We start from the raw sequence: 13,208 nt of genomic DNA on the forward strand, positions 1-13,208 counted from the left end.
ATGTTCTCTCAATTTTGAATATATTCATTTGTTTTCTGTGATTTTTCAACATAGTTCACACATTATATTGTAAAAATATGTATAAGTGCATGAAAAAAAATGAGGTTTTTGAAACAAAGGCATCACCATGCAAGCTAAAATGTTCCTTGTAATTCGTGTATTGGACTTCATAAAAATGAGAAATAGGAGAGACATGTCATCATGTAATAAAAAATCCACATTAAAAAATGTTGAGCTTGATAAGTTAATCACTATAGATGCGACTGATAAAATTAAATGCCTTTTTGGGCTAGAACTATTAAATGGCACGTCAGTGATTTTGAAGTGAAATGTGGCATACACCCAATTGTATCATTTGGTGCAAAAATATTTATGACAGTATAATGACTTTGTTTTGTGCAGGCACTAAATCTTTCAGAAAAAGGTTTAAGGCATTGTGGACATGTGTTTGAAAGTGAAGATTTACTTGAGTTGGAAGAGCTTGATCTGAGTAACAATTTCTTATCATGTATCAAATCGCTTCGGTATGATAAAATTTCAATGCTGAGTTGTCAATTTTGTATTTTGAATTTGTAGTGAATGCTTTTTCCTTTGAGTTCAGAAATCTGAAGGTCATGCTAATGCAAGCAGATTTGAACATACTTCTTGATGGTGCCATTCTTTCACCATTTAGAATGTTGTCATCATTTTCTGGCAGTAAGCATGCTGATTCTTTGTTTCAAATTGTTCCTTATCAATTTACCTTTTCAATTAACATTGACAACATTGTAATGCAAATACTGAAGGAACATGGTGGAGAGGGAGAGAGAGAGAGAGGGTAGGCTAGGGAGAGAGGAAGTGATACTCAAAGAGAGACATAATGAAATGGAAATGAAATGACTATAGTAGCAATGAACCAAAATGAAATTACTCACATGTAGACCAAAGAGCTTGTAGCTTGATACTTGATTTTTTTTTTTTCAAGAAAAGTACTTCGTTAAGTATGAATAAAAACCGCAGAGCAAGCTCAAGTGCGGGAGTACATTATGTCAAGCATGAGAAAAAACAGCTCAGAATGAGCAAACAAAAATCCCAGGTGGCGGCTGAAAATGCCACCTCATCCCTGAAGGAGAGTCAGAGAAGAAAGGACAATCCTTCCAGACTCTGAGAAGGACAACCCTCCTGGCAGTAGCAGTCCCGGAGGGTCCCTGTATATTCGCCCAAATGGCCATCAAAGTGTGTATAGTATCTGCCCAGATACTGGCCATAGTCTGAGAAGGGTGTACCTGGGAGTCCTCCAAAGCCTGTGTACATCTGGCTCTCCAAATATGCCATGCTGTAATACTAGCCAAAATCTCCCAAGATGTGTCTACAGAAGCGTGGGGAGCTCTGAATGGAGTAAACGGAACATCCCGGAGGGAGCATGACTCCACAAGGTGTCGTCGAACAAAGAAAGCTGTGTCCGTGTCATGTCCCTCGAAGAAAGCCTGTGGACCAGTGAGTGACAACCAAGCAACCAATCCCCAGGTCTTGAAGAAGGGTGCTCTATGAAAAATGCAAAATATCCTAGCAACACCCTTCCAAATCGTTGTCCTGGCCTGAGTGCACTCCCAAAGACAGTGCTGCACTGACTCAACTGCTGAGTGGCATCGAGGACAACTTGATAATTGATTGATTTGACACTAGACAAGTATCGTTCTTATATAAGAGCACACACACACATATGAACACCTATGCATATGGGATAACTCCCAATATGACACCTGGCATCCATAGGACATCCTAGACTAGAACTCACACTAGAACACACCAAACTGACTCAACTTCGCTTCAAGGCAAGGTGAGAGACTACAGGAATGGAACCAAGGACAGAACATGACAGTGACACGACTACTAAACTGTGCAATGTCTGAACTAGACATGGCTCCCATGCCAACTCAGAGGCTGAAGTTGGAGCATGGTTCAGAGGTCGGACTGAGCATTCACATGGCTTTACGTCCCAAAGGTGACTCAAAGGTTCATGTTTCAGCATGGATGCATGAACAACTCAGAGGTCTAGAAGGCCAATGCACCAACATCCTAGAACTCATATGCCAGGCCTGATAACTAGACCCTATCACTACCAATGCATGTCTCCCACAGTACATCCCCCCCTTGACTCCAGGGACTAACTAGGAACATGGAGTCACACACCAAACATATAAGAGAAAATACATCATTTTAGGAGGACTATCCAAGGCAGAGGACCTTTATTAACTCTTCAAACATCCTTTTTAGAGGGACTACTCAAGGCAGAGAACCTTTAACTCAAACATATAAAAAAATATAAAAGATTTCATTCATTTTATGCATGGCAAGAGCAGAGAATCCATGAGCCCGAAGTAGCTACTGCACAAGAGTGTGCACATCCTGATGCGAAGAGGTATGTCGGTGAAGAACCAGGCGAGGATGCCCTCGAATGATGTGTCGATGAAGGCCATAGGAGCAGCTACCAAGGGTAATCACGTCATGACTCTCAATGTGCTGATCGGAGAGTTACCGAATGCGAAGAAAAGGCTCAAATTCGAGCAATTATGCCCAAAGAAGGCAAAATGCCTAAATGAGTGTACAAAATTAGAACGAGGCTACATGAATTTGAAGAAAGCCCTTACATGTTGGAAGTTTCAATGATGTGCAAGAAAGATGCCCAGTTGGAGAAGCAAATTGTGGGCAGCTCAAATCAACTTCGTGACCACCAACGGGAGCCTAAATGAAGACGGTAGCAGAGGCAATCTATGGTGGAATCAACTGCAGATTTTGTCATGGATTTCGAGAGCAGGAGCAGCAGCAGTAGACGGAATCATGAAGGCACAGCAATCGAGCCTATAAGCAGCTGCAAATGGCACGAAAATTGAGGGCATGGGCATCTGCAAGTGGCACTTCAATCAAGGTGGTGGCAGTCCCGAGGGCAAGCAGCAATGGCGGGTGTGTCACATCAGTATGGGCAGGCTGGAACTGTCCGTACTGTACGGAGCCTGCAAAAGGAGCTTGCTAAGGCCCTGAATAAGGGCTGGCAGTAGGGCAGCAAAGGCCCTACACCAAGGCCTTATATAGGCCTGGACATAGTGAGCCAGGGTCGGGCCATATGGCCGACACAGGGCGGCTCCTTGGGCTGCTACCCAGGTCGGTGCAGGGGGCTGAGTTGGCCCCTGCCAGTCGGTCAAGATGCCTAGGGCCAGGCCTATAAAAGGCCCTCCTTAGCCCCGCCATTCCTCACTCACTAAATCCAATGAAGTCCATCAAAGACAACGCCCATTTGGAGTCTTGTGAGGAGGTACAATCTGGAAATGTGTGAGGGAGACAATGTTCATGACCATCTGACGAAGATCAAGGTGGTGAGGGACCAGCTTACTTCAATTGGTCAGAAGGTAGACAAGTCCAAGGATTCCAAGAACAACAAGACAGAGGATGCAGAGGAGAAGAAGAAGGTTAAATGTTTCTACTGTGAGAAGCTTGGTCACTCAACTAACGAATGCCGGAAAAAGAAGGCAGACCTAAAGCAGAAGAGGAAGTCCAAGGCAAAGGAGGAGCCGAAGACTAACAGCAAACATCACTATTGGTGCACTCTTTATTAGTACCGAGTACTGCACAACCTACACCGTGAGTGAAGGCAAGAAAGCCTGTGACCATGGAAGGTACGCATCCTGACTCCAAGGTAACTGTGGGGGATAATTGGGCATGCCCTATGACGGGTGTTGGTAGTATCCCATTCATCACGACTGTAGGATACGAGGATCTGATTTCATGTACTAAATGTACCGACTTTGTGCAAGAACATTTTGTCTGTCATCCAAATAGACAAGCACAACATGTAGGTCCCATTTGACAATGGCAAAATCATTGTCACATCCAAGGCAAATGGAAAGGTAGTGGCTCGTGGTGTCGAGGGGCATGGGCTATATTAGTTCAACGCTTTGTTGGTGCATGGGGACCATGGAAGATCCAAATTATGGCATGAGCAGTTTAGTCATGTCAATCATGGCACTCTGGCTGAGATGCATAAGTCCACGATGGTGGATGGACTTCCACCGGGCATGCTTGGAGGGCAAGCAACACAGGGACAAGTTCCCACAGGAGGCCTCATCATGGGCCAAGAAGCCACTAGAGTTGGTTCACTCCGGTATCTGCGGCCCGATGTCGACAAATTCATTTGTAGGTTTCCATTATTCTCTTTTATTTGTGGATAATTTCAATTGGATGACTTGGAATATATTGCTTGGCCAAGAAGTCTCAGGCTTATAAGAAATTCAAGGAATGGAAGGCCGGTAGAAAAGGAGACCGAGGAGGATTTCGAAGCCTTCCGCATAGACAGATGGGGGGAGTTCACTCCTATCGAATTCAATGGATTCTACAAGAAGCATGGGATCAAGCAGCAACTTAGTGCAGCTCGCACATCTTAGTAGAATGGAGTTGCGAGCAGAAGCACAGGACCGTCATAGAGACATGTTTGACCATATTGCAAGGGAGAAGTCTCTTAGCTTGCTAGGGTGAAGCCGTGAACATTGCCGCTCACATCCTCAATAGAATTAAGACCAAGGTTGTTGATGATATAACTCCATATGAAGCTTACTATAGTAAGAAACCTACAATATCTCATTTGCGGATTTTCAGCTCTAATGCATTTGTTCATGTGCATAAGGATGAGTGGACAAAGCTTGATTCCCATAGCAGAAGATGTATCTTTGTTGGGTACAGTGAAGAATCCAAGGCTTATCACCTTTACGACCCAGTGAAGAAGCAGATCCTCAATCAGCAGGGACACGATCTTTGAAGAGTCAGAGCCCAAGATTGAAGAAGACGTTTAGGAACTTCCATCACTACCCCAACCCTGGGTTACCATCAAGGAGGTGGAGAAGACTGAAGAACCCCAGGAGGAGTAGGAGCAGGTCGACCCAGTGCTAGCTCCAAAGGCATCTCCAGCAGAGAAGAAGCTACCTTAGTGGTATTTGAAGACTTTAGCAACTCATGGGTCACGGACATTTCCGAGAGCGATTTCGGAATGCGGCGGTCTTAATGCAATGTGAAGACTCCCTCCATAAACTATGCAATCGTAGCTCAACTTTAGGAGGTCAGATCCTTCGAGGAGGCGAGGGATATCCCAAAATGACAAGATGCTATTTAGGCAGAAATGGACGCCATTCTGAAGAACAACACCTAGGATTTGGTGGACAAGCCGCCCAAGCGGAAGGCAATTGGTACCAAATGGGTGTATAAACTGAAGTTCAAGAGTGATGGGAGCTTGGACAAATACAAAGCGCAAATTGGTAGTGAAAGGTTACACACAATCAGAGGGACTTGATTTTGATGAGACCTTTGCCCCCATAGCCAGGATGGTGGCAATACACACAGTTGTTGCTTTGGCTGCCCATCATGGATGGCCTATCTTTCAGAACCCTGGAGGAGGAGGTATATGTGGATCAGCCACCAGACTTTCAGGTTCCAGGGTCCACATCCAAGGTATGCAAGCTAAAGAAGGCGTTGTGCAGGCGAAATAGGCTCCGAGGGCATGGTACACACAAATAGACAAGAAGTTCTTGAAGATAGGGCTACAGCGGAGAGAAATTTCCGTCCATTTGAAAAGTTTCCGTCCATATTTCCATTCATTGCTTGAGTGCTTATGATAGTTTCTTGTGAAGAAGAGAGAGACTTATGTTCATGAGATTTCCGTGAATCTCATCCATTTCCGTTCATTGCTTTGAGAGAGAGAGAGAGATCATTGAGGGATTTCATTAAGTGTGTGAGAGATCTCTGAGGGAGAGGGAGAGATCTCTGTGATACTTTGAGTGAGAGAGAGGGAGAGCTCTGTGTGCAACATAACCTGTTTGAGAGGTTTGTGAGGGAAAGAGTCTGTTCATTACAATTCATGTGAGTCTTCTAGTTCTTTAATGAAAGAGAGAAAAGCTTTGAACAAGACACTGTAGAGTTTCAAGACGAGAGTGACCTCCAATGCTCAGAAGCTCCTTTAATGGGTGGCTCCTCCACCATAGCCTTAGCACTATGACCATCTGTAGCTAAGGCCACATCTTTCGCGGCTTCTCCATCAAGCTTTGGTGCCCGGCAACCCGACTCACTACCATGTCATAGGACACACGATTGCAGCTCCACGCTCTACATCTCACATGATCATCTCACATGATCACGACTTCATCCCACCTGCACAGCCAGCCAATGGCTTCCCAAAAGAATGGTGCTACAGTTTTTTGTCTACGTACAAGGCTACAGCAACCTCTTCCCGGACCAGCTCCGTCATAGTGACGACTTCAACGCACAGCAATGCCTTGCCCAGCCTTCTACAGCGCCGCTACACCTACGAGCTTCAGCCCATGCTCTAGTAGCCAATACAACCAGCACGTCAAACAGCCGCTCCACCCTTTGTGAATCTTCTCCTCTACTACGTCCATCTAGCCCGAGAGGAGTGACAGAAGTGGGCATGAACAGAGCCTCTAGCTCTAGTTTTGCACACTCGTATACCAGTCTGCCAATCATAGTGAATCTTGTTGCTGCTCCACATCTCATCAGAGTGTGCACTCCCTTCTCGACTTACTATGACAATGTGCTTGATCTCGCAATGTTGTGCTATTGCTATAAATGGCTCTACAAGTACAAATGATGTGACTCACACACTAAAAGAAAGTACAAGTATGGCCTATATAGTAAACCAAAGAAGGCTAGAGTACAAAGAAGTACAATACAAATGAAGTGACTCACACACTGAAAGAAAGTACAAGCGTGGCTTATATACTAAGCCTTAAAAATGGTGACGTGGCACCCAAACCATAAAAATGGGAAATGGGCCAAACTGAAGCCATGACTAAATCTAGCCTATAAATACATTTCCATTTGTAAATATCCTACAATTCCCCCCTCAATGGAAATGACCGAAGTACTTATGGATTGAACTCTGAGTTAGAAAGCACATGTTCATCCCAAGAAGGATATAACAACCTATGCGAGAAGTATGTTTTCATTGACACATGATGCTACAATGTGTCCAGCGAAAATGTAGGAACTCATGTAATATGTTTCTCCCCTGAAAATTTGATGTTTTCTCTAAAGGGATTGTCTAAAGACGACACAGTTTGCTTCAAAAGCCTCTTGGTGAAGATGTCTGCCACATTATCTAATGTAGCATAATAGAAGGGTTCCATGTCACCTGCATCTAAACAATCTGTTGCAAGCATGGAGGAATGGATTTATAGCAATTACACTTTGACTATCACAAAGATAGGAGTGGCATGGTCCTGCGAATGTCCATAATCATGCAGCAACCCGAATGCATTATGTAGTGGCTGTGCATGTAGCCCAGGCTGTTCCACTGGATGAAAGAGCAATTGGCTTCTTATGGAGCCATGACGTGCAAGTTCATCCAAGCGTGAAACAAAACCCAGAAATGGATCTTGTGTCATCAATGTCACCAGCCTAGTCTGTGATGCCCATTGGCCTCCATCTATTCCCATATCGGTGGGCTCCTTTCTCCACTAGTAGGGTAACCTCATTACGAGTCATTGGAGTTGCCAAGGAGTTTGCTGCTGCTGTACAAGTCCCTCATTACTTCCCTCGTGCGAATGCAAGTACCGCTTGATAGCCAAACACAAGCCTTGTGTAGTCAGCCCATAATGGTTTCTATGTCCCTTGTATGACAGCTTGTGATCTCTCTCTCTCTCGTGTTCCCTTCCAGGTCCCTCTCCACTCTTGGTATGCTAACCAATAGTTCTTGTATCCGCTAAGGGCCACTACAGCGTCACGTCACAATCTCTCTCTCTCTCTCTCTCTCTCTCTCTCTCTCAGCATCCCCGCCCAGCCCCTCCCGCTACAGCCCGTCCCGCTAGCCTCTCTCTCTCGCGCTCTCTCTCTCTCTCTCTCTCCCCCCCTCCCCGTCGCTCAGCCCTCCCCCTCCCCGTCGCTCAGCCCTCCCCCCCCCCGCCCTCCCTCCCTCTCTCTCCCCGTCGCTCAGCCCCCCCCCTCCCCATCGCTCAGCCCTCCCCCTCCCCGTCGTCCGTCGCTCAGCGCCCCCCCGCCCTCCCTCCCTCTCTCTCCCCGTCGCTCAGCCCCCCCCCTCCCCGTCGCTCAGCCCTCCCCCTCCCCGTCGTCCGTCGCTTAGCCCCCCCCCCCCTCCCTCCCTCCCTCTCTCCGTCGCTCAGCCCTCCCCTCCCCGTCGCTCAGCCCTCCCCCTCCCCGTCATCCGTCGCTCAGCCCCCCCCTCCCCGTCACTCAGCCCCCCCCCTCCCCGTTGCTCACCCCCTCGCACTTGCCCCCCCCTCCCCGTTGCTCAGCCCCTCGCACTTGCAGCCCCGACCCCACCCCCCCCACCCCCTTTTTTTTTTTTTTTTCTCCCCCCCAGCCCAAACACGCCCTTTTTTTTTTTTTTTTTTTTTGGGGCAGCCCCAACCCCAACTTTTCTTTTGAATTTTAAAATCTCTCTCTCTCTCTCTCTCTCTCTCTCTCTCTCTCTCTCTCTCTCATCGCGCATTGGCAGCGCTCGCCATCTCCCGCTTTTCAATGTTGCCGGCTTCTTGTAATTAAAAATGGCCGACACCGTCAAGCATGTTACAGAAGCAACAACAGCAGCAACATCAATGGCCGCCACGACCGAGATGCTGCACTATAGTAGAAGAGGACTCGCATCTTCTACAAAGGACAGTGCACTGCCCGCACTTGCCGCACTCCCAGTCGCAGGTACACTGGTTTCAGCTCCATTGTCTCATCTTCTGCCCAGCGCAGTGTCCGCACTCCCAGTCGCAGGTTCACCGGTTTCAGCTCCATTATCTCATCTTCCGCCCATAGCTACTTTGTACCCACAGTTTTTTTCACCCCTCCCCTCTCAGGTTCCTTCTTCTCCTACCCCTTCTCCACCCTTTTTTCTCTCCCTCTCACAGCCCTCTGTCACCTCTTCCCCTTTGTTGCCTATTTTACCTACTTTGCCAAAGGTTACCTCCTCCTCATCCTCTCTACAGACTTTACCCATCCCCTCCTCTTCTTCCCCAGTACCCGCTTTCTCTCCCCCTTTCCAGCCTTCTCCTTCATCCCCGCTACCCACCTTACCGGTTTCCCCCCTGTCTCCCTCTCTTTCTTCTTCCATGCCTTGCACTGTTTGTCCTTGCCGCCACATCCTGCCAGAGCTTCAGCACTTTGAGACCATCTCCGAGCTGCACTTCAGATGCTTCACAGGAAGGACGAGACCATTTCTCTACTTACGGCTCAGGTTGCATCTCTTGCTGATCGAGTGACACAGCAGGATCGGGAGATCTTATCTATTAGGACAGATCTTCAGGTCTTACAGGCGACCCATAGGACTCTTGCTGGAGAGATTCATGGACACACAGAGCGAGTGCAGCAGATCGAGACTCGCGTTCAGCACATGGACACATCTCCCACTACAGCAGCAGCAGCGGTTGAGGAGCGTTTGACCTCCCTTCAGACAGAGGTCCAGAGAGCCACAAAGTGGGTGGATGTCGTCCGCCGTCAGCCATCACAGCCTCAGAGATCTACTGTATCAGCTACATTGGCCGAGTCACAGCAGAGGGCCACAAAGGCCCTCAACATTCGCATTCGTGGTATCTTGCCCTCGGCGACAGAGTCCACGATGACACAGGCTGTGACCTTTGTCTCTCAGACATTGGGAGTACAGGATCATGGCATAGTAGGAGCATATAGAGTCGGGAGGAATCCTACTAGAGAGCAGCCCCTCATTATCAGATTCAGAGATGCCCAGGCACGTCTAGCTGCCCTCAGGAGGAGAGGAACACTCAGAGACCACCCACAGATTTCCATGGACGAGGATCTGACCCAGATACAGGTTGAGGAGCGTAAGGCGCTCATGCCTCAGAGAGATGCAGCCCAAGCTCAGGGCAAGTGGGCAGTGATTAGGGATGGCAGACTCATCACAGGCACCTTGAGGCGTGCTCCCACAGTGCTTAGAGATGGCAGACCAGCAGATATAGCCCCACCTCCACCTCCTGCACCGTCCGCTTGACGGGACAGGGCCCATGGGACACACCACCCGTCAGATAGTCTACGCATCGCTGTATGGAACTGCAATGGTTCTTTTACAGCACAACCAGGCAATCTACGGGGGGCATTCTTTGGGAGAGATATCATCTTTTTCACGAAGACACACGAGAGTCCAGAGAGACCTTTGCCACGAGTGACAGGGTATACATGGAGATCTGCCTTCAGGCAGCACGCCCGGACATTTGGAGTGAGAGGATCTGGAGGAGTGGCCATTTTGTACAGAGAGCATCTCGATCGGATCATCACAGTGGAGAAAGCAGATTCACATGCCCGATTCTTATGGGTACGCATCTGCCGCAGGGCCCCTCAGCGAGATCTTTTTATTGCAGTTTGCTACTTCCCCCCGGCGCAGTCGATCTATTCTTCCACTGGACCAGGCCAGTCCATATTTGAGGATCTCTCAGCGGACATTGCAGATTTTTCACGTCGCGGAGAAGTCATCCTTTTAGGAGACTTCAACGCGAGGACCTCAGATAGACAGGCCCTCACTTATGACTTCATGGAGGATCCGGTCATACTCCCAGCATTTCACGATGATAGCCTCTGTCGGACTTCATCAGACTGCACAGTACAGCCCACAGATCAGGGACGTCAGCTACTGGAGCTCCTCACCTCACACAGTATGGTCATTTATAACGGCTTGTCCAGGTGGCCACAGTCTTCCATGCCTACATTCTCTTCTGCTTCTGGGCGTGGTACTAGCGTTATCGACTACATCATAGGTCCCCCGACTCTAGTCCCTTCCATCCATAGCCTTACTGTTAGCCCCTTCATGCCCTCTGCCGACCATGCACTCATCCACTTTACTTTGACTCATGTCTCCCATGACCCACCTCCCCCTCGTTATCACGACCGCCAACCCTACTATGAGGTTTATTTCGACCACCAGTTCAATGATGTATATAGCCAAAACCTCAGCCGCCTACTCCGTCCTCATCTATTAGATGCTCTACCATCCACGCGGGACCGGTGGGAACTTGTACATACTTCACTCGTTTCTGCCGCTCACATGTCGTTCCCTGCCACATGTCATTCGTCTAGTCCCCCACCGGTTGGTCTTGTTCCTTACAACGGTTGGTATGATGAGGAGTGTAAGGAACTCCGCAGGAAACTTCACCTTGAGACCAAGGAGAAGTCTCCCCTCCAGAGAGACTACAAGTGGTTGGTTAGGCGCAAGAAACGCCAATTTCTAGCCCGGAATGAGGAGGAGCTGAGATGCTTGCTTTTCAGCTGTGACTCCAAGGAATTCTGGAGAAAATTCCTCCGCTCGAAGTCTCAGAGCCCCCTCACAGATCCACGTGTCTGGTCTGCATATACTTCAGCTCTATACGATGTTCCAGATCAGCCAGATATCGATTTATCCCACTCCCCTAGGCCAGCTTCATCTAGTCTCTTCACACCGGAGAGTGTCCGTGCAGCAGTCCACCGATTGAAGAACGGGAGAGCTAAGGATCATGATGGATTGCAAGCGGAGTATGTAATCCATGGGATTGATACCTTAGATTTTGTTCTCTCCCGTCTCTTTGAAGGAGATGGAGAGAGTGAGAGCTAGAGAGGGTGAGAGAGTCGAAAGCTTGGAAGCTGTAGTTGCAAAATAGAGTGTAAAGAGTACAACACAAAGTAGAGTTGATAAGGTTTTGTCATAGTGACAAAACCTTAGTAGTCACTAACCATAGTTAGTGAACTAACTGCAGTTAGGGAGAAAAACCTCTAAATGAGGGAAAAGTGCCCCTAACTAACTTATTATATTACATTGGTCACTGCTGAATTATATCTATAATTCCAACACCCCCCTGCAGTGCCAATGTCATGTACAAGGCTGATCAATCACCAAACGGATATAAGTTCAGGGCACTGCGAAATGCCTCGAACTTCTCACGTGGTAGTGCTTTGGTGAAAATATCTGCAACGTTGTCATGTGTGGACACAAAGATCATACTGATCTCTCCTGCATGCAACTTCTCTCTGACGTAGTGATAGTGAACCTCAATGTGCTTCGTGCGAGCATGAAACACTGGATTCTTTGCCACTGCAATGGCACTCTGACTATCAGTGAGAATTGGAGAAGGACCCTCCAAAGACAGATGAAGATCAGCAAATAAACGTCTCAGCCAGACACATTCAACTGTTGCTGTGAAAGCTGCCCTGTACTCAGCTTCACATGATGAGGTAGCCACTGTAGATTGTTTCTTGCTCAGCCATGAAATGCAAGATTTTCCCAAAAAGAAACAATTGCCACTAGTGGACTGCCTAGTGTCATAATCACCAGCCCAATCTGAATCACTGTAGGCATGCATCTGCAAGTCACCCCCCCTGGGAAATAGTAAGCCAAAAGACTTGGTGCCTTGCAAATAACGGAAGATGCGCTTAACTGCCTGCCAATGCATAGTTTTGGGGCTGTGCATGTACCTGCTCACCTGAGATACTGCAAACTGAATATCAGGCCTAGTATTGCAGAGATATATGAGGCATCCAACAGCTTGACTGTAAAGTGTGGCATCAACTGATTCTCCTGCATCATGCATTGTGAGTTTCAGCCCCGGTTCCATAGGAGTAGATATGGGCTTACACTCTTGCATGTTAAATCTGTCCAAAAGTTTCTGAACATACTTGGACTGAGACATAACAGTGCCACGTCTCTCATGAGAGAACTGGATCCCCAAATAAAAGTGAAGCAGCCCCAAATCTGACATATCAAAGTGGGTCTGCAAATCAGTTTTGAAATCTGCAATTTTGTCGTCATTGGACCCTGTGAGCAGTAAGTCATCAACATAAAGAAGGATGACTAATATTTCCCCCCCATCCACCTTGATGTAGAGGGTGCTCTCAGTAGGACTATTGTGCAGCCCCTTGCTGGTCAAAAAGGCATGTATCTTGGCATACCATGCACGAGGGGCCTGTTTCAGCCCATATAAAGCTTTATTAAGCTTGCAGACTTGAAGTGCATTTGCTGTAATTCCAAAACCCGGAGGTGGTTTGACATACACCTCTTCCAGCAAGTCCCCATTTAAGAAGGCTGTTTTGATGTCCAACTGATGAACATTCCACTCAAAATGTGCAGCCATTGCAATTACTGATCGGACGGTAGTCATCCGGGATGTAGGAGCAAAAGTCTCCTCATAATCTATGCCCTTTTTCTGAGCATAGCCTTTAGCAACCAGCCTGGCTTTATATCTGTC

General features: G+C 47.7%; 1 protein-coding gene across 1 annotated transcript in view; it reads left to right on the forward strand.

Moving 5' to 3' along the window:
- The window catches only part of LOC147901585 (uncharacterized), a 292,960-nt gene that overhangs the window by 246,031 nt on the left and 33,721 nt on the right, over positions 1-13,208 (forward strand). Inside the window, exon 16 of the mRNA XM_087375176.1 lies at positions 403-524. Coding sequence (XP_087231302.1) covers positions 403-524 — 122 coding nt within the window. The remainder of the gene's footprint in view (positions 1-402; positions 525-13,208) is intronic.

The sequence above is a fragment of the Dipteris shenzhenensis genome, chromosome 5, assembly GCF_047967505.1.
Source record: "Dipteris shenzhenensis isolate YYH24624 ecotype China chromosome 5, Dip_SZ_1.0, whole genome shotgun sequence".
Classification (NCBI taxonomy): domain Eukaryota; kingdom Viridiplantae; phylum Streptophyta; class Polypodiopsida; order Gleicheniales; family Dipteridaceae; genus Dipteris; species Dipteris shenzhenensis.